The sequence below is a fragment of the Passer montanus genome, unplaced genomic scaffold (genome assembly GCF_014805655.1).
Source record: "Passer montanus isolate IOZ18808 unplaced genomic scaffold, ASM1480565v1 scaffold30, whole genome shotgun sequence".
NCBI classification, from domain to species: domain Eukaryota; kingdom Metazoa; phylum Chordata; class Aves; order Passeriformes; family Passeridae; genus Passer; species Passer montanus.
In genome coordinates, this window is record NW_024367708.1 from 6,050,017 (window position 1) to 6,075,402 (window position 25,386).

The 25,386-nt window shown below is 42.7% G+C and overlaps 2 protein-coding genes across 3 annotated transcripts; one reads left to right on the forward strand and one right to left on the reverse strand.

Annotated features, from left to right (window-relative positions):
* Positions 1-1,613: 1,613 nt before the first annotated feature.
* Positions 1,614-14,318, forward strand: ACOD1 (aconitate decarboxylase 1). Of its 2 annotated transcripts, XM_039714643.1 has the most exons (6): positions 1,614-1,702; positions 4,276-4,341; positions 8,046-8,207; positions 9,505-9,594; positions 11,601-11,806; positions 12,362-14,318. In XM_039714643.1, the coding sequence occupies exons 3-6, from the start codon at positions 8,130-8,132 to the stop codon at positions 13,314-13,316; spliced, it is 1,329 nt and encodes a 442-aa protein (XP_039570577.1). In that variant the 5' UTR covers positions 1,614-1,702; positions 4,276-4,341; positions 8,046-8,129; the 3' UTR covers positions 13,317-14,318. The 2 variants fall into 2 exon arrangements, with proteins under 2 accessions (XP_039570577.1, XP_039570576.1); XM_039714642.1 differs by lacking the exons at positions 1,614-1,702; positions 4,276-4,341 and adding an exon at positions 6,500-6,661.
* A 585-nt stretch (positions 14,319-14,903) lies between these two features.
* On the reverse strand, positions 14,904-20,426 carry LOC120504792 (glutamine amidotransferase-like class 1 domain-containing protein 3A, mitochondrial). The gene is made up of 4 exons (XM_039714644.1): positions 20,218-20,426; positions 18,108-18,279; positions 16,093-16,297; positions 14,904-15,197 (listed from the first exon to the last, which is right to left on the reverse strand). The coding sequence occupies exons 1-4, from the start codon at positions 20,323-20,325 to the stop codon at positions 15,005-15,007; spliced, it is 678 nt and encodes a 225-aa protein (XP_039570578.1). The 5' UTR covers positions 20,326-20,426; the 3' UTR covers positions 14,904-15,004.
* Positions 20,427-25,386: the final 4,960 nt, after the last annotated feature.

Below are 25,386 nucleotides of genomic sequence, written 5' to 3' on the forward strand. Positions count from 1 at the left end.
CAAAGGCAGGTTCCTGCTTTTCTTTTGTGGTGAAACAGAATTGCATTGGCTCTACCCTGTGGATGGCTGGTGGCAGGGTGATTTACACCCCACTGCAATTGTGCTGGCAGCCCACAATGGGCCATAACATTTCACTGCTCCTTCATTTGAGACTCATTTAATTCAATGCAGGGAAAAAAACACACCTCGTGTCTCCTGTCTTCTTGGACTCCCCAAGCTGCCCCTCCTAAGGTTATAAAACACCAGACCAAATCAAGAAAAGGAAAAAGAAAATAAATGCCCAAACAAAACACAGACTTCGAAACAGACTTCAAAACTGCCCAATTTGATTAAAAAAAATGAAGTAGCCAGATTGAAGAAACAGAAAAGTCTTCGGATTGTGGAAAGGAGAAATAAGAATGGTTTATTTCTGTATTATATAAACGCCAAAGTCATGGTGATGGCATTGTGCCATTCAAGTAAGTTACCAAAGTCAGGAGGATAAACTGTGAGCTGGTGGTGCCACTACCACCATCTATTCTCACTGAACATGACCTTTGTCAATAAATAAATGCAAGACTCGAACACCACATTATTTCCCTTACAGCTAACCCTAGGGCTCCTGCAATAATTCAAGGCCATACAGGAGGGACATCTTCCAGCTATTGCAGGGAGGGAAAAGGTAAATAAATACTGTCCTCTACATATGGCAGTAGGTTTCCTTTTTAGGTGAATAGTTTTAAACCCTGCCAAGACTGAAGCATCAACATGGTTGATCATTCCTATCATTTTGTGAAAGTAGTTATTTTTCTTGATTTTTAATTCTTCCTGCATCTGGTTGAATCTACTATGCTGAAGATGACTAATCATAGGGAAAAAATAGTGTCATTATAAATTCTAAAACCCAAAATTCTTCAAATGCTACTTATGTAAAAAGGACCAATTTAAATCAAATCATTAGCTTCTGCTTAGATGCTCAATTACAAGTGCAATAATATAAATGTTTTATGTATTCACAGCTCTTGTGTTCAAATTTAACCTTTCTTCCATTTTTGCTGTTATTTCTCCCTTTTATAAATGTTGGTGTAATTAAGCCCATTTCCTCTTTAGAGGTGAATACACAATCACAGCTAGAAATTCCTCAGTATGTTTAACAGTCTGAAATATGTGATACTCAATCTCAGAGCTAATAACTATCATGACATGTTTTATAATTGCACCATAAATCAGAGACTGCTGCATTTTAAAGTGTAATTTCAGGCTGTTTTGCAATATTTCTTGGCACTTTTAGAAGTATATCAGGGTGAAAATGCATATTCTAGCTGGGTACAACCACAGATGAGGAAAAAGCGTTTTTTTGCAGTTGTTGAAGTGCTCCAAAAGAGCAGGGACATGCTTGTCACTCATGGGATGCCCAGGCTGCCTCGGGGATCTCAGTGAAAGCATGATGTCTGAACAGGTGTTTCTGTCCAGCAGCTAGCAGGGAGGGGTGGAAATTAGCTCATGGCAAGAGCTTGAAGAATGGGCACTCCATTAGCAATAACTACTCTGTGGATTTTGTAACATGACTCATTGTTTAAATCTTTCCAGGAGGGGCCATGTTTGGGAGGGACAAAGCTGAGAGCAAGGGAGAAAGCATCTGCTCTGAAAGTTGGAGAACAATTCTGTTAACTCACACAGCTTATTCCAGCACCTGTGTCAAGCCTTCTGCAGCTGCTGCCAGGTAAATTATGGACTCCCACAAAATTAGGTGTTTTGTTGGGTTTTTTTTGTCCCAAAACCTGTTTCTGATTGAAGAATGCTGGTTTATTTTTCATTCTGGTTTTGCTGTATATTCTATAGGTGTTATTTTAACCCTTTTGGTGCATACAAAATTTTGTAATAAGTTGTGGATAATTTCTTAGGGATTCCAAATCCCTGAGAATTAGTATAGATGCAGAGAGGCTCTTTTACCCCTTAATTAATGGTTAAGCTTGTTGTATACTAGATCTTGATACTGTATCTGCCCACTGGACCACCACCACCGTCTTGCTGGGCCCATTATGTCCTGACATCTGGCGCTGCTCTGAAGTGATCAGGAGCATCAATTTGCTTGGTGCCTTTCTGTGTATGATGCACAGCCTAGCACGGTGGGCAATGCCTCATTTGCACCACTGGAGTTCTGCTGGTAATTTAATTAAAATTGTCACATCCCTCACATGTGCTCTCACTAGTTTGGTCTCTGCTCATCAAACTCTGAATTTATGCTAGTCAAGTTTTATCATCTCCCCAAATAACACAAGTCATGTAGTGACATCTGGCTGCATCTTGGTCACATAATATAGACATCATGAGCTGCTCTTTGATTAGGAGAGCAGTGTGTGCTACAGGCACAGGCTGCCAAAAACAAAAAGTAGTTATGGAAACTGCAGGTACACAACACCTATGTGATGTCCCACACCCACTGCTATTATTCATACTGGAGATTATTGGGAAAGACATTAATGGTTAATGGCTCAAACATCTGGCCATTTGCAGAGGCAGCAGGGTGCTGTGCTGGGCACCCACCAAGGGGAGGAGATGAGTTCTGGGGTATGTGGTAGCGAAACCTCTGATCCAAATTAGACAGAGGGGGAGAGCACCCACTACCAGAGATTCTGGGGTTTGAACCAGATAAGACAGAAGGTCAATAAGAAGCAGGCCCTGCAGAGGGGGAATGTTTCAGATGTTTTTTATCATGCCAATTGTCCTCCCTTACACTTCTGACTTAGATGTAAAACCCCCCACCTTGGAGAAGGTCACATTCCCACGTAGGCCTGAAGGTATTTATCCCTTCTGATGGGGCATAACTGGCTCAGCTACATGAGATGCAACTGTCCTATCTTAGAAGGTGTCATAAACTATCAAAAACCCCCCAAATCCCCCCCAGACTCATTCCCTAGTCCTTCCACTGAAGGACTCCATGCCATCCATGGTGTTGCAGCACAGCCTGAAGGTGCTGCAGAAGACAAGCTAAAACTGAGTGCTGGCAGCAGTAAAACAGGTAAAGCTTGCAGCACTGGTGAGAGCTAAAATGCACACTGGTTCAACAGGAATTTCATGGAGCTGTGGTGTCTTCTCATACTGTTATAGACCAGGCATCTTCACACTACTCCATAAATTAGGCGTCTTGAATATGATCCTAAGGGAATATCCCAGGTATGTCTGGTGCCTCTATCTTACAGCTCATTTAAGCAAACCAGCATCTACATTACAAATTTTCTTGAGGTCTTGCCTTTAGGAATAGCACTGCTCATTTAAGAAGGCAAGAATGGCAGTGTAATGTAGTGCACTGACCAGCACATTGACTTCTAGCAACCTTTACCAGAACATGGCCAGGAACTTCCACGATTTGCTGTGGGAACTTTGAAAAAAACAAACAAGGGTGATAACTTCTCAGAGATTTCACTGCCATTGCCTCTAGTTGTGCAAGTAAGTAAATAAGAGAACTACTGTAGGCTAGAAATTTCCAGGATGATACGTTTTGTGGTGCAATCATTGCCTATTGCATTTGCTGTGTGTTATTTCTGTCTAAGATTCTCACCTTTTCACTGTAATTAAATACCCCAGTTGAGGAAAAAGGAGAAGTTCTGAACTTGTAAGTTGTTTTCAGACACTCAGCAACAGCAGAGTCTCTGTGAACACAACATACTGGCACCTGTCTCCTGCTTTCTCATCTAAGCACAGACCATGAACAAAGTTACTTCTTAAAAGCTGGCTTGGAAAAAAGGAAGCCTGGGCTCTGTATTTTGTCATAATTTTTAATATTTTGTTAGAACAAAAGGAGCATAAGGCTAGGGCCAAAATTGCTTTCAGTTGCAAACATACAGCTTGCAGGTGTGGGCAGAGTTTAGCCTAAAATAACTGGAGGGAAAAGAAGGAAAAAGGCAGCTTAAAAATGTGATGTCAGCAGGAGAAAATAGACTCTGTGGGGCACTGGTTTTCTACAGCCTTGTTCTGTAATCAACACAGCTCATTACTGTAGCTGCGTTGCAACGCTGCAAATGGCATTTGGATGAACACATTTTGTCTTTCCACCACGCTTGCTAGTTAACAAATTGTCTGCCCAAATTGCTGAACCATGAGTATTGTGTCAAAGAAGAGGAAAGCAGCAGATTCCCTTTGTCAGGGTGGACAGGCTGTACCAAACCCTCAGTCACTGATTTCCAACCTTCTTCTGTTTAGACCCCTGGGAATTCTGCTGTGGAGGTACAGGACTTTGTATAGATGCCTTCTGCCCCTGCAGTGATAATCATATTGCTTTCTTTCCCCTCACAGTCTACAGTGTACACCTGAGCCTGAGGTCTGCAGACCACAGTTTGGAAATTGGTTTCCCAAACATAGGTACTGGTTCACTTAATTCTTTTTTAAACAAAAAGTCACTTTCTCGTAGTATCTCAGTTCAGTCCATAAATATTACTAATGTAATTATTGCAACGCATGGGGCAGTCCATCCTGCAATCAGGATCACAGAAGGAAGTGACCATGTATCTGAGATCAGCCAGCAGCATGTGACTCCACAGCACATTGCAAGGCACATCACAAGTTCTGGGTCCCATCCAAATTCACTTTGGAGTCTCATCATGGGATTAAGGTAGTGGGACTTCTGTCTCACTTGAGGAGGAGAAAGAAATGAGAAACAGAATGGGGTTATTAATGATATCCCAAAGATAACAGGAAAAGATGATGGAGACTTTAGGGTTTTGAATATCTTTTATTTAATATATAATTTTTGTGGTTGCCCAGGGGAGCTATGGAGTCTCTGTCATCAGAGATATTCAGAACCTATCCAGACCCAGCCTGCTCTGAGTGACCTGTTAGAGGTTGGACAAGATGGTGTCTGGAGCTCCCTTCCAACTGCAGCCAATCTGTGATTCTATGGTTCTGAAATTTAAATATTTTCTTCCAATTTTCTGAGAGAAGAATGATCTGAAAGAACAGAAGTGAAAGTCAACAAAATCTTTCCCTTTATCAGCCCAATAGCATTAACTTCTATTAACCTTTCTAACCACTGCTAACCTTGTCAATCTGAGCAATCCCAATATGTCAGATGGATTTTATCAGCACAAAGGTAATTCTTCAGGCTACCTCTGAGGTTTTCCTCAGTGTGGAAATATGGGAGGCAAGGAAGAAGCACAGATCCACATTCTGTCCCTATGGGGTCAGGATTTGGCAAAAAAAAACAGGACCTAGGACGTGTGCTAGGATGTTTTATGCAGATACAAGTTATACCTGCATGGGTGAAGAAACTGTGTCATACTCATAGAGAAAAGTATGGGAATAGGTTTAGTATCCATGCTGAAGAGCTGCTCATATTTAAAAGAAAGACAGGACAAGGGTTTAAATGGAACCTTCACATGATGCAGGTTAGCCTGTACAAAACTATGTGTGTGTTTGTCTTGCTTAGAGCTTGCTGGGGAACAGCTGATTCCCTCTTCTCTCATGTTACCTGTCCGTGCTTTCCCAAAATGTTACAGACTACTGCTAGCCCTACTCCTCTCTCCCTCTGCTTTGTGCTGCAAGATTTAATTTTGCATTTCCAAAGGAATGAAACACAGTTATGCCTGACTGCTGAGAATCACAGAGCTAGCTCTGGAGACAGGCTGGACCAGTTCAGAAATGAATCTGCTCAGCATCAGGGCTGGCCCAGGGAGGAGGAGGACCATGTATCCAGGGACAGGAGAGGGGGAAGGACACAGCCTGAAACAGGACCTTTCAGTAGTGGTTAGAACCACTCAAATTGATGTTTAGCTTCACCTCTAGACCCATGCTGTTACCTACCTGGAAGCACTCAGGAATTAGACAAGGCTTTACAAAATTATTTGGAGCTATTCTCAGTAAAGGGCTGAGATTTAGGCAGCACTTATCATGGAAGTGCAAGGCTGCAATTCTGAGATTTGATGCTTTGTTCCCTAACCTGTATGATTCCCATACTTCAGACATCTTCATTTATTTACTTCAGAACTATTCAGTAGCCCCTAGTCATGCTCCTGTGGGGTCTGCTCCCTTCCTGATGGGCTAGGCAGGGATTTCTCACTCGCTATCTCTTGCTAACACACAGTGATTCATGCTGTTAAAACACTGCTAAGTGCCAAGAACTGCCTTAATCCAATTCATGGTCTGAAATTCTTATGATTTCCCAAGTCTGAATTGTATGTGTTAGAGAGGAGATATATAGCAAAAGAAGAAAAGAAAAAAGAAAAAAAAACCCAACAACTAATTAACAAGAGGTTGTCTAAGCTACAACAGCTTTTGCCATCCTGTAGTCTAGTACTGGACTTTTCCAACCAGTAGAGCTGTCCATATATTACTGAGGTTCCACACAGCTCTCCATGTTACCAGATGAATCAGTTTCTATCTGGTAATGAAGTATTACATGTATTAATTTACACAACTTGTAAACATGACTGGCTAAGGCCTATCACATGTGTCCCAGAGGTTTATAGTGCAATTAGTCAGAGGAAAGTGAAGCAAAAAGAACATTTACAGGCAGAAGAGGAAATGGGCAGGACAAGATGCATAAGTGGAAAGGCCTAATATTCCTTCCCCCACCTCAGACAGACCCATATAAATAGTGAGATAGTGAGTTCCCCTGCTCACTGGCCACCACTCATTTGCTGCATCTCTCTGGGACGTGCATCACCCCTGCAGGATGTGGACAAAGGTACTGTCTTCTTTCCTTGCACTGTAAGATGTGATTCTCTATTTAAGATTTCATATCCAAATGTTGCAGTTGGTGACCATCACACCATGGGATATGTGGTTCACCTGCTTTAAACTGCTTCTAACTGCTTCCTTGAGATAATCTTCATGCTCCACTGCAAGTGTGAGTGAGAACTTGTTTGTAATGGTGGGTACAATTCTGGTCACCATTGCTGGAGAAAGAGGAATGCAGTGTGAACAGCATAATGAAAATATACGAGCATGGTAGGGGTGAGTCCATATTGTAGAGGAGAGAGCAGCACAGGCTGGTTTGTTTATCTCAGCAAAGTGAAGGCCAAAAGGCAGTACCAACACTCTGTGTGGATGTGTGCAGAGGAGTAAAGGAAGGGGAATGAAGAGGGGAAATGAAAGGAGATAATTTCCAAAGAGAGAGAAGATGAATATTCACTACTGTCAGTATAAAAAAGAAACTGTGTGTATAGACTGGTTGTAAATAATGTGTACCTCTACAGTGGGACATTTCTAATGGCCCAGGAAGGGAAGTTTTAGATAATTTTCTAATACAGATGCTAGCAGCAGCTCACAGCCAAGAAACAGGTTGAATTTACATAATGGGTCATTGCTCAATAGGAGAGGAAAATAAATATAATATAATTCCCAGATCAGCAGGATCCAGGAACAAGGAGCCCCTGCTTTTCAAAGAGGCAAGATCTTGTCTTGGAGAAAAGCTGGGACTCCAGCTGAGAGTAAATTCAATGGGAGCTGGGAGCTATGAGCAGTATGTGAAAGGTAGGGCTGCCAACTCCTGCCTCCTACTGAGCTCCAAGCTCAGCAAGATTTGGGATAGTGAGGCTGCCAGTCAGGGAGATTAAATCTTGCCTTCTTGTTTGGTAGTGGGTGCACTGGCTTGAAATGCTACTCTCCCACTGATTTCAATACCAACAAGTAGGTGCCATGGAAAAACAGATGTTTTTACTTCTATTTGGGGGATGTGTGTGTGTGAATAGTCATTAGAGATGGAGATGAGATAGGGATGAGCTAGAGATGATAATCTTGCATAGTTATAGCACCTGCAGTGCATACTCTCAAGGGCTCAGGGAGAAAGCAGAAGAAATACAGAATAGAAAAGGGTAATGATGAAAGCATAAGTAAAATATAAATAACACAGTGACATTTCTGGGAATAAAAAGAGGAAGAATTCAGACCTTGGTTTTTCTGATGCAATTCATGTAAGCAGGGGCAGAAATGGCCAGTGTGCTAGCCAGTAGCCCAAAAACTGAAAGGAAAAAAAGAGGAAAGAAAAAAAAAAAGAGGAAAGAAAATAGAGTGTTTACTTTCAATATAGAGAAATATCTACTTCTTTTTCTTTATTTTTACCTCCCCAGACAGTTACAGGAAATTTTGCCAAAGTGATTCATGGTTTGAATGCAAATCAGTTGACAGATCAAGTAATTCAGAGAAGTAAGAGAATGATTCTGGATACTCTTGGAGTGGGGCTTCTGGGTACCAGCACCGAGGTCTGCCACAGAGTGGCACAGTATAGCAAGGTAAGCTGTCTGGCATTCATAGCACACCCTAAAGTTTAGCTTTAAGAAAGCAAGGGAAAACTTGGGCAATGAAAAGTTTGCCATGGTGAAATTCTTTCCTGGATGGAAAGAGAGAAATTGTGTTCTTCCCGCTGGAGACAGTGAAACTTCAGTGCTCAATTTACTTTTCACTCTGGATAGACAAAAGTCTGTGTATCAGTCTGTATGCTAAGATCCCCCTCTACAAACACAGTTAACTAAGAACCCCTTCCCTAAGAAAGCAAGGAAAAACTTGGGCAATGAAAAGAAAAGTTTGCCATGGTGAAATTCTTTCATGGATGGAAAGAGAGAAATTGTGTTCTTCCCGCTGGAGACAGTGAAACTTCAGTGCTCGATTTACTTTTCACTCTGGATAGACAAAAGTCTGTGTATCAGTCTGTATGCTAAGATCCCCCTCTACAAACACAGTTAACTAAGAACCCCTTCCTTTCTTTCTCCTATGACATCTTATTAAAAACATCAACAAAGTACGCATCACTTACCACCAGTCTTTCAAATCAAGGTAAAGTTAAAGAGATGAGGAGTTAGCAGTGGGTTACTTGCAGTCCATAAAACATAATTGTCTGAGGTGCATTAGCCATGCTTCTCCTCCAGTCTTGCTCTCCTCAAACTAGCAGAGTAATTGACCCTGAAAAGAAGTGTTCCCAGCACAGGAGTGCATCCATGAGGAGGAGTTCAGCCCACTGTTTTATCTTTCAGACCTGCCTGGGTGGACTTGTGCTCCAGAGCTCTGTGTGCCAGTTAGTCTCTTCCCACAGAGAATTTCCAAACCAGGGTAGTTTGTGCCCTTTTATTCAGTTTGCAGCACCAGGAGGCCATCTATCGTTTACTCAGGGTCTTACTAAAACACAGAGAACACAACCCTTTAATGAGACATCTTCCCCAACAAAATGATGACAGCCCCATCATCAATTAGATTGGGCTTGATGATCTCAGAGGTTTTTTCCAACCCAGCTGGTTCTGTGATTCTGTCAGTGGGTGGTGAGAAGGGGCATCAGTGGCCGGAGGTTGTGTGAAGGTACTGAGTGGCCAGGTGGGTGGTGTTGGTCTGCCCCCAGCTCCGTTTGGGTGCAATAGGACATAAGCCGACAGGAAACTGACTTCCTTTTCAGACTTTATGAAAGAACAATATTTTTCTCATAAAAGGGAGCAGTTACGTCCCCAGAGGACATGGTCTCCTCTCAGTTAGATCAGCGATACAATGCACATTTATCCTTATGTTCAGGACTTTGAATTAATTTATGTCAATTTGTTTCAGATCTACAGCTCAGATTTATCCAGTACCATCTGGGGCCACTTGGATTTCCGACTGCCTCCTCTGTATGCAGCTTTTGTGAATGGAGTGGCTGTAAGGGATGCTCTTTTATTGCTCTGAAATCATTCAAATTGATGCCATTCTTACTCTATAGAGAACAGAATGTCCCAAATCATAGCTTATTCTGAAGCCTGCTACAAAACTTTTCTAGACTATTCTCCTAATGTGCTTCAACTTCCTTCCAGTGAGACTGAACTTAAGGTATAATATATGTATAATCCAACTCAACAGCATCCCTTACATTTAACGTGGGACCTGGGGCTGTTGTCAAGTGTCAGAACTCTACAGCTTACAACCTGGCAAACTTGTAGCAAGGCTACAACCTTGCTGTAGCTGCTCAAAAACACACCCTCCAGCTCTAGCTCATTTCACTGGGATCTGAATTTCGTGCCAACTGGCAAGCACAGTTACAGAAAAACATAGATGCACGTATAGATACATGCACACTACAAGGCAACTTAATCTTCAGTTACACAGTTTCCAAAAGCCAGTGATATATTTTGGACATGCACTTTGTCATTAAAGCAATAACTGACTCCCCAGACATTTGTCTAAATTCAGATTGAGGCTGAAACTGTTTGAAATTGAAAGATGCACAAGAGGTGGGGTAGACAAATTTGGCAATTATGCAAAACTAGGAAAGGTGACGAACCAAGGAAATAGTAATATTAAGCCTATTTAAATTAGTGTGACAACAATATCAGAGCTCCAATTTAACAGCTCATTTTCAATGTAGAGAAAATTACCTTGGAAATGAGATCTGGTACCACTCAACTCCTAGCAGCCCCTACGATATTCAGATCTGGCTGTTAGCATATATATGATCAGTTTACATCTTAGTCACAGGTCAATTTAAGCGCTTACTGAAGACACCAGAAACACAGCTTACAGGGTATTGGCCACAATTTTCCTTATCCTGTACTGCAGGGCATCTTCCCAGATGGCATCAAAGGTTTTCAAGGCAGACACTGCATTTTCTTCTATCTGTTTAGAAACAGTCCAAAAAATGCATAATCACAGTATTACAGGGCAAAACCTGACTTCTGAGGAGCCTGATCACTTTCCCAGTTTGCTCTGAAGTTAAGACATGGGTGAACAGATGTGAAAGTTCAGGTTTTTGAGGTGTTTTACTATACTATATTTTTTTTTAAATATGCTGTTCCTCATGCTCTCAGTCTTTGGGGGTTCTCAAAACTTTGCAGGAGGAAGGAATGTGCCAGATAAGCAGTGCATTACAGACTCTGACTGCAATGCTGGGGACCATCTGCTGCCAGATCAGCAGCCAAATGCCATGCCAGGGACACCCAAAATCTTCCTGGACAGCTGGGCTCTGGGCATGGGAAAGAGAAGGCACCACTTAGGATACTCTCTTAAGCCAAGCAGCTCGTTCTGCATTCAGAGTGCAGCTTTCTCCTACTCCCAGCAACTCCAAGGAATCTGGTTTCTTGTGTGACAGGTCTCGTTTCAATGTGCTGAAAATTCAGGCTAAAGCTTCCTGTACATTTGCAGGCTTGTGCCTGTTGACAGTGGATGGTTGCAGCAGAGAAATAGCTCTGATGATATAAATTCAATTTAACAATATTTAACTGCTACAGTTTTATGGCGTGAGTCCTAATGGCAGCATCACTTACAGCAACAGCAAAGTAATTTCATTGTGTTTATATTTCATTATGTTTTGGGGAAAATTAAAATTCAGTGTTCATATAGTGGACCTAGAACAGCTGTTTTAATTATACCAGTCTAATTAAAGTAGCAAAAACCAAGTGCAGAAAAAAGGAATCACTGTCACACTGATTTCAGGCTGGTACAAGTTGAATTAGAATTATTCTCTTTTGAAGCAAGATCTCTGTTGCATTGCCACTTCTCAGACAGCCATGTTGGGAGTAAAAGTCTTTAAAAGACTTTTGAAATTTTTTGCCTTCTAAGGAAGATCTAGTTCTTTGGTACTTTTTTATACCAGTTACAGTAGTTTCATTTGACTGAGGCAACCTTGCAAAGTCAGTTTATTTCTAACATACCAATGCTTCTCTTTCCATTAGGTGCACTCGATGGACTTTGATGACACCTGGCATCCAGCCACACACCCATCTGGGGCTGTGCTCCCCGCAGTGATTGCACTCTCAGAGGCCTTGCCTCGGAAGAAAAAAATCTCAGGTCTTGATCTGCTCTTAGCTTTCAATGTGGGAATCGAAGTGCAAGGCAGGTTGCTGCACTTCTCCAGAGAAGCCAGGAATATCCCAAGAAGGTACATAGAAATGTTTAAAGTAGGAGGTGGAGTAGAGGTGGTTTTTAATCAGTGCTAATATACATAATTAAGTGTCAGTTAACATACAGGTGGCACAGTTATTCCTAACAGTTTGGCTGGAAATTTTGGGAAGGCTCATCTTACCCATAAATATATTTGATTCCTACCTCTTTAGCTAACAGATTTTTTTTTAAGCATTGACTAATTCACAATGAGGCAATTATCTCCCTACTTTGAATTTTAATAGATTTATAATAACATATAAATTTAAATAAATATAACTTTATATTTGACTATAAATTTGTCTTAAACTATGAGCAGCACTAAAGCAGCACTTTGCTTTCTGGGAAGGACTTACTGCAAGCGGCACTATCCCAGTTTTACTTTTCCCTGGGGAAAAGTGACAACTATTAATTCGGCCCACATGTGAATGCTGAATGTATGTTTCTTTATGGTCCAATCCATTTCCCATGGCAATGAATGAAAAGCTTTTGTAGATAGTGAATTTGGGTGAATTTTTGAAATCTGGTAATGAAGACAGTTTTGTTTTCTCAGGTTTCACCCACCGGCTGTGGTTGGTACGATGGGGAGTGCAGCAGCTTGTGCTAAACTGCTAGGCCTTGACCAGCTGGAATGTAAAAATGCCTTGGCTATTGCTGCCTCCTATGCAGGTGCCCCACTGGCTAATGCAGCAACCCAAATAAAGCCCCTCCATGTTGGGAATGCTGCCAAGCACGGACTGGAAGCAGCTTGCTTAGCTTTACAGGGCCTTCAAGGAAACAAACAGATCTTGGACATGGAGTCAGGGATGGGTGCCTTTTATACAGATTACAACCCACAGACTCTGCCAACCCTGCAGTCCTACCCATGGCTCTTGGACCAGCAAGATGTGGCCATCAAACGCTTTCCTGCTCATCTTGCAACACACTGGGTGGCAGATGCAGCATCCTGTGTTAGGAGGAAGCTTGTAGAGAGCAGTGAGAACTTGCTCCCCCTTGATAAAATTGAGAAAGTCATTCTCAAAGTCCCTGAGGTCAAGTACGTGAACAGACCCAGCCCAGCCTCAGAGCATGAAGCACGACACTCCTTCCAGTTTGTTGCGTGCTCGGCCTTGCTGGACGGCAGCATGTCAGTCCGGTCCTTTGCCAGTGAGAACATTCACCGGCCGGCCTTGTGGGAGCTCCTCTGCAAAACACAGCTGGAGCACCCTCCTGACAACACCCCCAGCTTCGACAGCCTTTACTGCGAAGTGAGTGTCACGCTCCGGGACGGCAACACGATCAGCGACCGCTGCACCACCTTCTACGGGCACTGGAGGAAACCTCTGAAAAAGGAAGACTTGGAGAAAAAGTTTCAATCCAATGCACTTGGCATCCTGCCCACAGAAGCCATGGAAGGCATTATAGAGACTGTGTATAACCTGGAAAGAGTAGAGGACGGTTCTGTATTAAGTACATTTCTATCAGGACAGTCTGCTAGAGCACTTCCAGATAAGCTGCGCTTCCTTTGAGTGTTCCAGCCCACAGCTACATGCTCTTCACAAAGCTAATGCAAAATTCAGGACAAACTCTTACTTAGTGACTCGAGCACTTTTAAATAAGACTCCTGTAACACAAGAACCATATTCAGTCCAATATTGTGCATTTTGACTAGGTAAATAATTTGGTGTTTATGTGCCCAGCTTAGCCAGGCTGAACAGAAGATCCTCTGCTGGCACAGCTGACTCCAGCTATCTTTGTACCTCTAGAGGCAGAGCACTCACTGCTTGCTCATGGCACAAAAATCTCCCTGCTCCTCTGCCAAAAATGTGTGATTCTGCTTCCAAATTCTGGAAGAGCATGAAAGCGCTGTGTCCTTGAAAATCATAATGGTTAGAAGTACAGAGAATGAAAACCTTTTCATAATTATTTCTGTAGACTTACCTCTACAACCTCCTTGAAGAGTGAACCTGTTACGTCTGAGCGTAGACATTTGTGCTAAAATAAACACAGCACATGCAGCATGTCAGCTGTCACTGTAGCCATTGCTCTTGCACTGAGGCAGCAAAGGCCTGGGCCCAGCCTGATCACACCAGTGGTGAGCACGAGGGACAGCTCCACACTCCTCATCATAAAGGCATTATTGGCCAGTTCCACCTGTTGGCTGCTCTGTGGTACAGGTCTGTTCCTGTTTCACTCCTGCCCCAGTTCCATGAGACACTGAGCAGGTGACAGCAGTGCAGGTTACTTCAGACCAGCAGAGTGTGGGCTACACTACACTGGGCAGCAGTGACAGAGACCTGTGAGCACCAGAGCACTTCTTACGAGAGACAACTCAGTGTCCACAGTGAACCCAGATAATAAAGTCTGGGAATTTTTTGTTCCTCCAGGAGTACAAAGCCTTGCCAGACTGAGCTTCTAAGAGAAGCTGCCAACCCTTTGTTCACATATATAAGATCAAAGCATGGTTTCTAATACATAGAAAATTGTCTTCCTCAGGGCACTAAACAATGTATGCAAAAAAAATTACAAAATAAATCTAATTAATTTTACTAAATAAATCTGAAGTTACTTCATTTATTAGCACAAAACTTGTGTGTTTTCCATGTGCAATGCATTCATTTGTGTTGCATCATGGTTTATAAAGTTGGTTTACCTAGGGGCTCTGCAAAAATTTCAAAAGTCCATCAGTAATACTTGCTTAAAGACTTTCAAGGGGAAAAAAGAACTCAAATAACCACATTCTTTTATTTTTCCCTTCTGTTTAGAAATCAGAATTGAATTATTCACCTATGCTGATGGTAAACAGACTCATTTACAGCTACTTCACTTCATTGCAGCTGGGTAACAGCAAATATGAATTACTGATAACCATTAATGATGTGATAAAACCCCACTGCCCATTCAGTCATTTTAAGACTGAATACATTTGGATTCATTAAAACAAACAAAAAAAAACAAAAAAAACCCAAAAAACAAAAAACAATGTGACTCCCCCATTCACCTTTAATATATGGTTTCTATTTTAAAAGAGAAATGAATAGGTTAAATTCAGCACTAACCATCTGATGTATTAAACATTAAAAAGCACCCTACCACACCAAACAAACCAGGAACTGTGAAGTTCAGCAGTTGCATTATTTTATTAATTCAATCTAAGGAAGCTAAATGTTTATGCTTAGCTACACTGATTTCCTTGGAGAAGTCTGTACACTTCTAGTCAGGCAAGCTTCAGGACTTCTTGTACCATTGTTCCAATTCCATCAAAGATTTCATGCAGAGGAGCCTTGCACATGAAAGCACAGGTAGTAACTATTTTATTGGCTTTATCCACGTGGGATTCATTTACATTTTTGCAAATGTGCTTACATCCAAGCTCTGCTATAGCAGATGCCGTTTCAGCATCAGGAAATCTGTAAATAAGAAGACTTTAATTAACACAAAGCAATGATACAGCCATAAAATTCTGCACACATAACTTGAATGAGAGAATTACAATAATATCTACGTGAGTCTTTAACTGATGATGACAAGGGAGCTAGACACTGCTACTATCAGATTTTCCTATCCCCTACAGACACATCAAGTTATCTAATACCTTTGGAAACAAGGTCTGAAATATGGAGCCACAATATGTCAGAAGGTACAATAGTTTTTAACAATCTTTCTGTAAGTTTGGAAGATACCAAGTGCAGCCATAACTGCTCTTTAAAAGCTTGAGAGAAGCCAGCTGAACTTGCAACCTTTTCCAACACCTCCATGTAAGGTGTTCCTCTGGGATCTCTATAGATATTAATTTTTTTTCCCCTTCTGATAAGGAAGGAACAGATGCAATCTGTTCTGAACAGAATCCCCCACTATGGCTGCTGATAAATTTAATTCAGAAGTTTTATTGGGAGTTGACAATTTTGAAGGAGTACTGATTTCTGCCAGGCCCCGTTCTCATCTCCCACCCCTAAAGTGGCCCTAAACCACCACCACCAGAAAAACTTTATTAAAAATCCCTGAGTTAACAGTTGGACTTGCCCATCCTAGATAACTTTTCCAACATAAACGATTCTATGGTATCATAGATCAGTGATTATCTGGTTGTAGCATCACAAGTCACCTGACCTCATGGATTGAATCTGTCTGCCCTGAGAGCTATGTGCCTGCTACTATTATTCTAGTGAAAAGTGTCATTAATTTTTCTTAAAAGTAACTAAGTTCCCCCAGGTTTACTGGTACCAAAGAAACTTTTGCACAGAAGCCTGTCCATTTCCTAACCTTAATTCCAATGAAAATCCTCACCATCCATTTCCTTCTTACCTTCCATCTATGTTTTTATCCTGACCGACCGTAACCTCGCAACCAGGAAAGACTTTGGCTGCCAGAACTGGGGATATACAGCACAAACCAATGGGCTTTTTAGCACTGTGGAAGGCCTGGAGTGTGGAGTTCACGTGCTCGTTGACAGTACAGTCCTTGCCATCTACAGCCCACGAGCACAGATTCTTTGCTACACCAAAACCACCTAAAAAAAAAAAAAAACCAAAACATAAAAGCTCAAACACTGCTAAAAGCTATTAAATTTGATACCAAACAGCTCTTTTTTACAACATAATCTTGGTATCCATGGGACTGTTAAGCAACTGTAAGCCTTAAAATGTCACTGTAACCTGTAAATAATGGGTTTACAATGTTAAAAGTTTAACTGGACACTTTTTTATACCATGTAGGTTATACATAGGCCAGAATGCTTAACTTTGTTTCAAAAAGTAACAAAGAGACAAAGAGAAAACCTCACATTCCTCTGCTAGTCACTAGAACAGCTGTACCATCAGCTGTGAACTCCTCAATATGGAAGAGGGACCAGAAGAGCACTACTAGTTAAAAACACAAGTATGGAATTCATGGGAGTAATGCAAATAGTGATTTGACCCTCTATAGTAATGAACTCTCAAGTTTTACTTTGATGCTTAAGCAATTATAGAAGAGCTTTTCTTCTTCCCTAGAACTACTTTTCAACTTAAAAAAAAAAAATAGCCATTAACACAATAAAAAAACCACTGGGGATTTTACATAAAATAGACATTATAATATATGGTATTCTAAGACAAAAAAAATCTTGTACATGGTAACATAATTCCCTATTAAAATAGTGCTGATTTGTATTTCTATAAATTAGTTTTAACAATCCTTTAGGTACATTTAATCTTCATTTAATTGTATAAGCAGATTGTATTTTACAGCTCCTTTGTCTGCTGGATTTATAACCATCAGAATAATCAAAGTAAGGTTATTCCACATGGAATGTGCAGAGCATCAACTTTTCTCCAATAAGCATAAGGAAATTTCCACAAGTACTTCAACAGACAACATCAAGAAGCTTTGCATTTTTAATGTTTCTCCTTTCCCGGTTTGCTCACTTTCAAGTGTTATCTGAAATCTCTGAGGTAAGATTTTAATTTTCCAACTAAATAGGGTTTATTTCCCTCTAACAGTTATTACAGCAATCCCCCCGAGCCTGGGTTATAACAGCATGAAATTAATGTGGAAAACATCTGTGAGCCTCTACTCGCTCCTGATCAGCCCTGACATCAACTACTGACAGTGCAGGCAGAATTGTTTCTCTGTGTTATACACACACTCCCTCTGCTGGCCTTACAACAGTGTGAAAACTTCAACATGAACACTTAGGCCCCATCATGAAGGCAGTATTTAACAGTGCTATGAATATTCTGGAAACAGATCTTCAGCAAGTCACGATTTCCTCGTGATGCTCCAGCTTCTTCTTTTCTAAAAATGGTTACAATTACCTCTGTCTGGAATGAAATTTTGTGGTCTCTAAATGAAAAATTATCCATAAACATGTTTAGTACAACTTGATCAGCAGCTGAGTGGATACATAATCAAAACAGAATGCATTCCCATATGACATGGAACATCATCTATTTGGAAACCTGCTATTCTGCCAACATCTTCAGAGGCCCTGAAATTAAGGCACTGCCATGTAACTGAGTTCTCACCCAACTTTTGTGCTCTGGTCAGGGTTTTTGTCCACACATAAGTAGTGAAGTTTTCACAACATTCAGTAAGAAGGGATGGTGAAAGGCACAACTTAATACCAAAAGAACACTCTGGCATTTTAACTTACTGAACCATGAAACAATAAATACATTGAGTTTTAAAATCACAGTTTTCTTGTGAAAGATGAGCTCAGCTGACCACAGCATGGTGCTAATAACACCAAGGTTGTGGGCTCAACCCCTTCACTTAAGATTTGGACTCAGTGATCCTTGTGGGCTTTCCAACACAGCATTTTGTGATTTTGTGATACCTACCAGGGAAAATGACAGCATCAAATTCACTAGCTTTCAGTTCAGCCAAATCCTGAATGTTGCCCCTTGCCAACCTGGCACTTTCAACTAACACATTTCTCTTCTCTTCTGCTGGACTTCCTTTTAGGTGATTGACTACATCCCTTTGCTCAATATTAGGGGCAAATATCTTCACCTAAGAAGAGAGATGAAGCAATTTTGTGAATGTAAACAAAACTCACACATATTTGTCACAATAAAGATCATTTAATGAAAACAGGTTTTGTCCCTGAAGCCTCTTACCTAAGTTAAGCAAATTCCACAGGATGAATATAGCATATTAAATACCTAAAGCAACATATGGTATATCAAAATGAGTAAATACAGGCATTCTTCCCATCCTTTTCCTGCAGCACTTTGACAGGAGAGTATTCTTATGCCAACATCAAGCTTACTGATTTTGCCAGGGCAGATAAGGTCAAGGACGCACAGGACACCACAATTTACACCAGCAGCCCAACTGGACATACAGCTGACTTTGAAGAAAGGTTGCTCTTAACTGTTATGGGACTGAAATTCAAAAAAGTTTGAGATAAAAATGTTATAGATGCAAATTTTACAAGCATTTCTAGAGCAAACATTAGAGTTACCACCTGTCCTAAAATATCAGCAGCAGAAAGGAAGACCAAAACAGGAGAACCAATTTTGGCTAGACACAAAAGGAGGACACTGCATCAGAATATAAAGCTCTGTGACAGATGTACCATAAGGGACTGTTTTCCTGTGTCTGTTTTGAAGGTTACTTTGCAAAGTTCTCAGAGATGACAATTTTGTGCTAAATATGAGGGTCCTGTTGTTACCATCAGACACCTGAGTGCAGCTGCACAGAGACAGTGACCAGCTTCTGCCATCTGAAGCCATAGATAGGACCAAAGCACACCACTACGTCCTGGCCCAGGCTTCTCTGACAAGTCCCAGCTTACCAAAGAGAGCCCAGAAACAGTGAGCAGAAAACAAGCAGGTAATCCCTAGTGAGGATTTACCTGCAAAAGTAATCAGAAGGAAGATACAGAATTTTAACCCATCCTCAGCTCCCTGTCGCCAGAGGAGAGGAGACAGGTCTCCAGCTTCTCCTTGCTCCTGGCTTCACAGGATCACACAATTGTAAGGGCTGGAAGGGTCTTCTGGAGATCATCCAGTCCAACCCACTGACCAGGCAGGATTACCTAGAACAGGCTACACAAGAATGCATCCAGGTGGGTTTTGGAACCTCCACAGAGACTCCACAACCTTCCTTGGCAGCCTGTTCCCATGTTCTGCCACTCTCAATGTAAAGAAGTTCCTCCTCATGTTGAGATGAAACTCCTTGTGGTTTCATCTTTCAGTTTACGGCCACTGCTCCTCGTCCCGTCACTGGGCACCACTAAAAAGAGTCTGGCACTGTTGCCCACAAAATGTCACACACATTCTTGTGTGTGACAAGCAAATGATTACACATCAAGAGAGACACTGACTATTTCAGAGTCCTCCAAGCCTTGGTGTTTGGTAGTATTCCACAAATCAAGCACACCCACTGGAGTTTTTGAGCCATTGTCTATACACGGAAATTCAGAGAACTGTCCAAGTGCAGTGCCTCTGTTACGATTTGCTGGTCATTGCCATACAAGTTTTATATCTCCACTTAACTTCTATCCACGCTCAGGGGAACGGTCCTCACCTGGGCAGGGGTCTCTTTGACCTGCAGATGTGACTTTTAGTATAATAATTTAGCTGTATTAATGAGACCCCCTTTTCAGTCTTGTGTCCAGCTGCCTGTGCGAGCTGAACTCCTGTCAGGGAGCCAGGCAGGTCTTTGGAGGGGGATGGATAAAACAGGAAGGGGGCAATAAAGAGAGAGGTTATGGCTGAACGGGCCTTGCAGCCGGGAGCGCCGCAAAGTGGGAGGGCTCCGGTCCCAAGGAGAGGGGGACTCTCGGCTGCGGTGTCGCACACCGGGCCGCATGCACAAACACACACACAGACAGACACAGACAGACACACAGACATACACACACACACACAGACAGACAGATACAGACACACAGACACATACAGACACACAGACACATACAGACACCCCGCCGCCCCCCGCTACCTCCGCGCCGCCGCGGCTCAGGTGCACCAGCGCCGCCGACGCCTCGTGAATCTCGCTGCCATCGAAGACGCCACAGCCGGCGAGCACCAGCGCCACCCGCTTGCCCATGGCAGCCGCCCCTCAGGCCCGGCGAGGAGCTGCGGCAGGCGGCGGGCCCGGGCCTGGCAGAACTCTCCCTCCTCCTGCTCCTCCTCCTCCTCCTTCTGGGGCTGCTGTTGCCGCGCCTGCGCCGCCGGGCTCCGCCGCCGTCTCCATCTTCCGCCGCCGTACGGGCGGGCGGCGCGGGAAATAAACGAGGAAATCTGGCAAGCAAATGGCATGTGTCTCTAGTTTTAAACAAAACGGGCTCAGACAGCGGGGCTGTGACGGGCGGTACTGCACGTGAGCCACTGTCGGTGGTCCCAAAGTTGCCGGGCCTTGCAGAGCCTCAGAGGGGAGCCTGCGAGGTGCGTTTTGTTTTGGTGGGTTTGTTTTGCGCACAGAGCTGTAATTCTGTATGGAAGTGGGCTTCCAAATTGCTTTGAAAGCCAAAGAAAAAAAAAGTAGAGTTTGGTAAGAGGCCTGCGGTGCTGCTGGGTCCTGATGCTGTTTGTTTCAGTGACCCCACCTAGTCCGTTTTTCTCTCTCAACCTCATGCCGGATTTCAAGAAGCTGCTCCGCTTTATCAGGGAAAACAGAGGTATTTTAACAAACGAAACTTTCTTTCTTGACCCACTCCCAGCTTAGTCCCTTAGGGCATTGCTTTAGTGAACCAGAAGGGAAATAATATGTCCCATGTCTCCTCCTTAGGACTGTGCACACAAATGCCACACCAGGGATCAGCTGCATTGAGTTTTAGTAAGATCTCTCAGCTGTTGGTCCTTCGTTTTTCATGAGCTGCCTCTCTTATAAGAAGAAGCTTGTGTTTAATAATGAAAACTTACTCTTCTACTGGAGCAGAGGACTGAAAAACTGGATCTTGTAGAAAAATTAGAGTGTCTTCCAAAAATTTGGAGTATGTTGTTTCTGCAGAGGACATGGGAGTGAGCAGTCTGGGCAGAACAAAAACAACATTTGAAAGCAGAGCCTTTTCCTGCAGCAAAATGCATTCATTTGAATACTGATGGACTGGGAGTGTGTGGGCATGATGGACAGGGAGATTCTGGAACAGGACAGGGCCAGGATAGGGAAATTCCCTGCTGAAGGGCAGACTCCTGTCTGCAGCCCACACTCTGCCTCTTTGGATTGAGCAGGAGTACAGCATAGCTCCACTGAGAGTCTGCAGAGCTGGAATCCCACTGGAATCATCTTTATGCTTGAGAGCTAGGAGAAGGCTTCTGCCTGGAAGGAGTTTAAGCTCAGTGCATGTTTGGAGAAATGAGTGTAGTCTGAAACTCTGCTGTGTGTTAGGGCCAGGGTTAATTTTAGAGCTAGGGAAGTGAGCCCCCTCAGGACTACAGTTCCCTGCTCCTTTCTGACATGACTTACTGGCTAGTCTTTCTGGATGGATCCTGGACCTGAATTGTCAGTAACCTCATCTCCAATCTTGTTTCTGGCCCTGTCTTTTAGATGGATCTCAAATTCATATTATAGGTGGTCCTTTTTCCTGGATGGACCCTAGATGTGACTGGGATATGACAGTCCTATCCCAGTCAGTATCCCACTAACCTACTCAAATTCTCTATGTCACATCTCTGTGCCAGCTCTGTTCCCTGATCCAGCTCCAACTTGCTTGGGCCATGTCCCTGCCCTGACTGTGTGACCTTGTCATATTCCTTTGTGTCTTAGGTCCCTGTTTTCACTCCAGCTTATGACATGTCCTTGCCCTAGCTTTCTGTCACCCCAAAGTAGCCCTTGGAGGACTCTTCTCCATCCTGGGCCCACAAAAGCAGGAGCATTTCACAAGCAGTATGCTCTGAAGCCAGATGTTTGCAAGATGAGAGATGGGAGAAGCAGCTGTGGCCAAGGCTGTCAGTGCACCAGTAGCCCTATAATTACCCTGGCCAGCCTCTGCTGTGGCATCCATCCACACACCCTCCAGCCACAAGTCCATGGGCACTTGTGATGTCTGGGCACCCAGACATCACCTGAGCTGTGCTGCGAGTGTGTCCCGTTTCCTGTTGTCCTGATGTGTGGGTCACTCTTCCTGCACATCTGTGAACTGACCTTGGCACAAGGAGTGTAATCCCAGGCTCTACCCTGCTGTTTGGGGCTGCTGCTGGATCCAGCCACTCCTATGTGCCTGATCCCTTCCAGAAATTGAATAGCAGTGAGGTTCCACCAAGAGTCCGACCACTAGAAAAATCCCTGGTGATGAGGTGAATGCAAGGTTATGCTGGAATGGCCAATGCATTGGGTCTGCAGTGGTGGGGTACACAGCTGGGTTCAGGTGTGGCTGCAGCTTAGCTCAGGTGGGAGGCAGGAGCTTTGGCTTAAAAGCAGCTCGCCAGGAAAGGAGCAGGGAGCCCCTTCTGAGGTATCTCAGCACCTCAGAAGCAGTTTCTCACTTTCCTCACAAGTTTTTATCAGGCCTTGAGCAACCAGGTGCACACTCTGAAGGGAAAAGAGCAGGCACCATCCCCTCCAGACTTCAAGGGGTTGAATTACAGCTCTGCCCTAGACCCCAGCCTTTTTCCTGCTGCCAGGATTTGAGAAAGATGTTTTCTCTGGTGGAAATCCTGCTTTGAGGTGCCTTAGTTGCCTGACAACAGCTGTTAGCTTAAATTTGACTTGGACAGCTCTTTGTATTTCACAGGCACCCAGCTGACTCATCAATTCACTTATCCCTACCCTGCAGCAAATCACAGAGGGTTCGTCTCAGTTTAAAACTCACTATGAATTTCCTCTGCATCCTTATCCCAACCCTCATCCTATCTCTCAGGCTTCACCAGACCCCTCCCTAGAATTCCAGCTTGGAAAGAAATAATTTCCATCATCTGCCCCCTAAACTGGCAGACAAAGGAGGAGCTACCCTGCAATCCCAAATGTTTACTGAACTGCACATCTGTCCTCAGCACAGCTCTCAACCTAGCTGCAGGGTCAAGGAGATCCTGAGGGAACTCTTAGCAGTATCTTACAAAGCCCAGTCATTCCCTGCTCCTGTAGAAAAAGACATGGCTTTCTCCCAGCCCAGCTTGCAGCTCAGGTGGCTCTCAGGCTATGTAGGAAAGTGTGGGTACACAGGAGCCTGTTTCTGCCTCTTTTACTCGAAATTCCTTTCTTACCCCTCAAAAGCAGAGATTGTGCCTCTGACTGATGAACTGCTCTTTCAGAGCAGCTTCAGCGTGATTTCAGGTAATGTTTGTATTTCTCAGTATGTGCCCAGCTGACTCAATAGCTAACATATGCCAGTGTGAGTGGGGGAAAAAACCCCCAGTGATCAGTAAAGCTGCCAGATGTGTAGCTTTATCTGCAGTGATCCACAGACATAACCGTGCCTTTCCTGCTGAATAGCACATTGCCAAAGCACAGGCTGGGAGACGTGCAGCTGTGGTGTAGGCACCATCCAGAGCAGCCCATTTTTGTGAGGCAGGGGCTGTTACTTCAGGTGCAGAAGCCTCTCTGCTGTGACTTACAGTGTGATGACTCAAGTACAGGTTCAAAGCCAAACTCTCTGTTTAAACGCACAGCTTCTGACTGAAGCAGCAGGATTTAATTTCCCTTTTCTCTCAGTCAATTCCATCCTGTTCATGTCAAGGGTAAAGATGGAGACGGTACTGATTTAGAATGGAAAAATATCAAGAGTGTTTTTTCAGGAAAATGTTCAATATTCACTAATCCAAAAAGAAAATACTCTGAGAAATGAGAAAAATGTAGGGGTTCTGTCGGGTCTGGAATTTCATCTTTGTAGCCAGTTTCAGTATTTACTCAAAGCCTGTTACTGGACAAAGATGCAGATCAGCTCTGTGGGTTTATAATGGGGAATTTGACATGTTTCTGCACAATAAACTAGACAATGGCTTTTTAGCTCAAGTATATTTATTCATAAATATATTAGTGGTTTATTTTCTGTGTTCACAGCATAACTGAGGTTGCATGAGAAAAAAATCCAAAACCAGTACCTTGCTGCAAAAGTTTCCTGTGGGATTGGATGAAGTGAGATATAAAAATGCTATTAAAAAAAAATCAACCCCTTCAGCATCTACATAGTGGAGATTTAATAATCCACACTGCAAACATATGGTGAGTCAGGACTAAGAACCTGTTCATACTGCATTTCTAGTTTGGCTACTGAGCAGTTATGGCTCCTTCATTATGCCTTTTCACTTCCTTGCATCCTGATTTCAAAGAAGAGATAAATTAGCCTTCCTTCATTTCATAAAGCACTTCCAGAGCTACACATCTAAATCTCCAGCACTAGGAATTATGGCTATATTCCAAACAAACACATATCTTTTTGAACAGATTAAAGAGCTGATATATTACTATACTCAAGCTATGAAACACGCATGATTACTGGAACACTTTATTTTCTAACAAATAAAGCCAGAGATTTTATAAATCAGACACAATTAACATGCATGAGATTAAAATGAGATATGGAAATATAAGTATGTATTGATTATGTAAGCATGTGTTAAATTAATGTATAGTGCTGAATGGCATTGATTTTAAAAATGAACACTATAGAATCAGACAGCAGGGAAGTGAGGTAAGGAAATATTGCTGAAATTCAAAGTTTTACGGTTTTGTTGCTAAAATTAAAAGCTTTAAGATTTTCTGAACATCTTTAGTACCCCAGCATTACTGAAACATATTCAGCAGCCTATCCTGCATTTTTATGAAGGATGCAGGGTTTTCCACCTGCAGTTTTGTTTGAATATATAGCCTAGCACAGTGCTGACTAGAGAGCTGATTGTTCTTTAGGGGTTCACAAGAAATGAGTAGGGATATTTTTCTGGCTCCTGACAGTCAAAAGTCCACAGCACAGTTATTATTTACCCAGTGAGTAGCACACACCAGTGTTTTCACTCTGGATGCCAAGTACTAAACTTAGTCTCTAGGATTCTGATGCCAACATAGCCCATTTTGAACCCTACAGAGCTGGAAAAAGCTGTGTTTTCTGCAGGGATGGCTCTGACAAACCTGTCTTCACAGTTTCTCTTAGGTATCTGCAAGATAGTTCTCACCATTACCATAAAGATCAGAGAATAAACTACTATATGATTCCTGTAATATAAAGTGTTTATG

Coding starts and splice junctions, on each gene's coding strand:
- LOC120504792 (XM_039714644.1), bottom strand. CDS start 20,325: ATGGGCAAGCGGGTGGCGCTGGTGCTCGCCGGCTGTGGCGTCTTCGAT. Junction 16,298..18,107: donor TGATGCTGTCATTTTCCCTG/GTAGGTATCACA, acceptor TTTTTTTTTTAG/GTGGTTTTGGTGTAGCAAAG. Junction 15,198..16,092: donor GATAAAAACATAGATGGAAG/GTAAGAAGGAAA, acceptor TCTTATTTACAG/ATTTCCTGATGCTGAAACGG.
- ACOD1 (XM_039714642.1), top strand. Junction 8,208..9,504: donor GAGTGGCACAGTATAGCAAG/GTAAGCTGTCTG, acceptor AATTTGTTTCAG/ATCTACAGCTCAGATTTATC. Junction 11,807..12,361: donor GCCAGGAATATCCCAAGAAG/GTACATAGAAAT, acceptor TTGTTTTCTCAG/GTTTCACCCACCGGCTGTGG.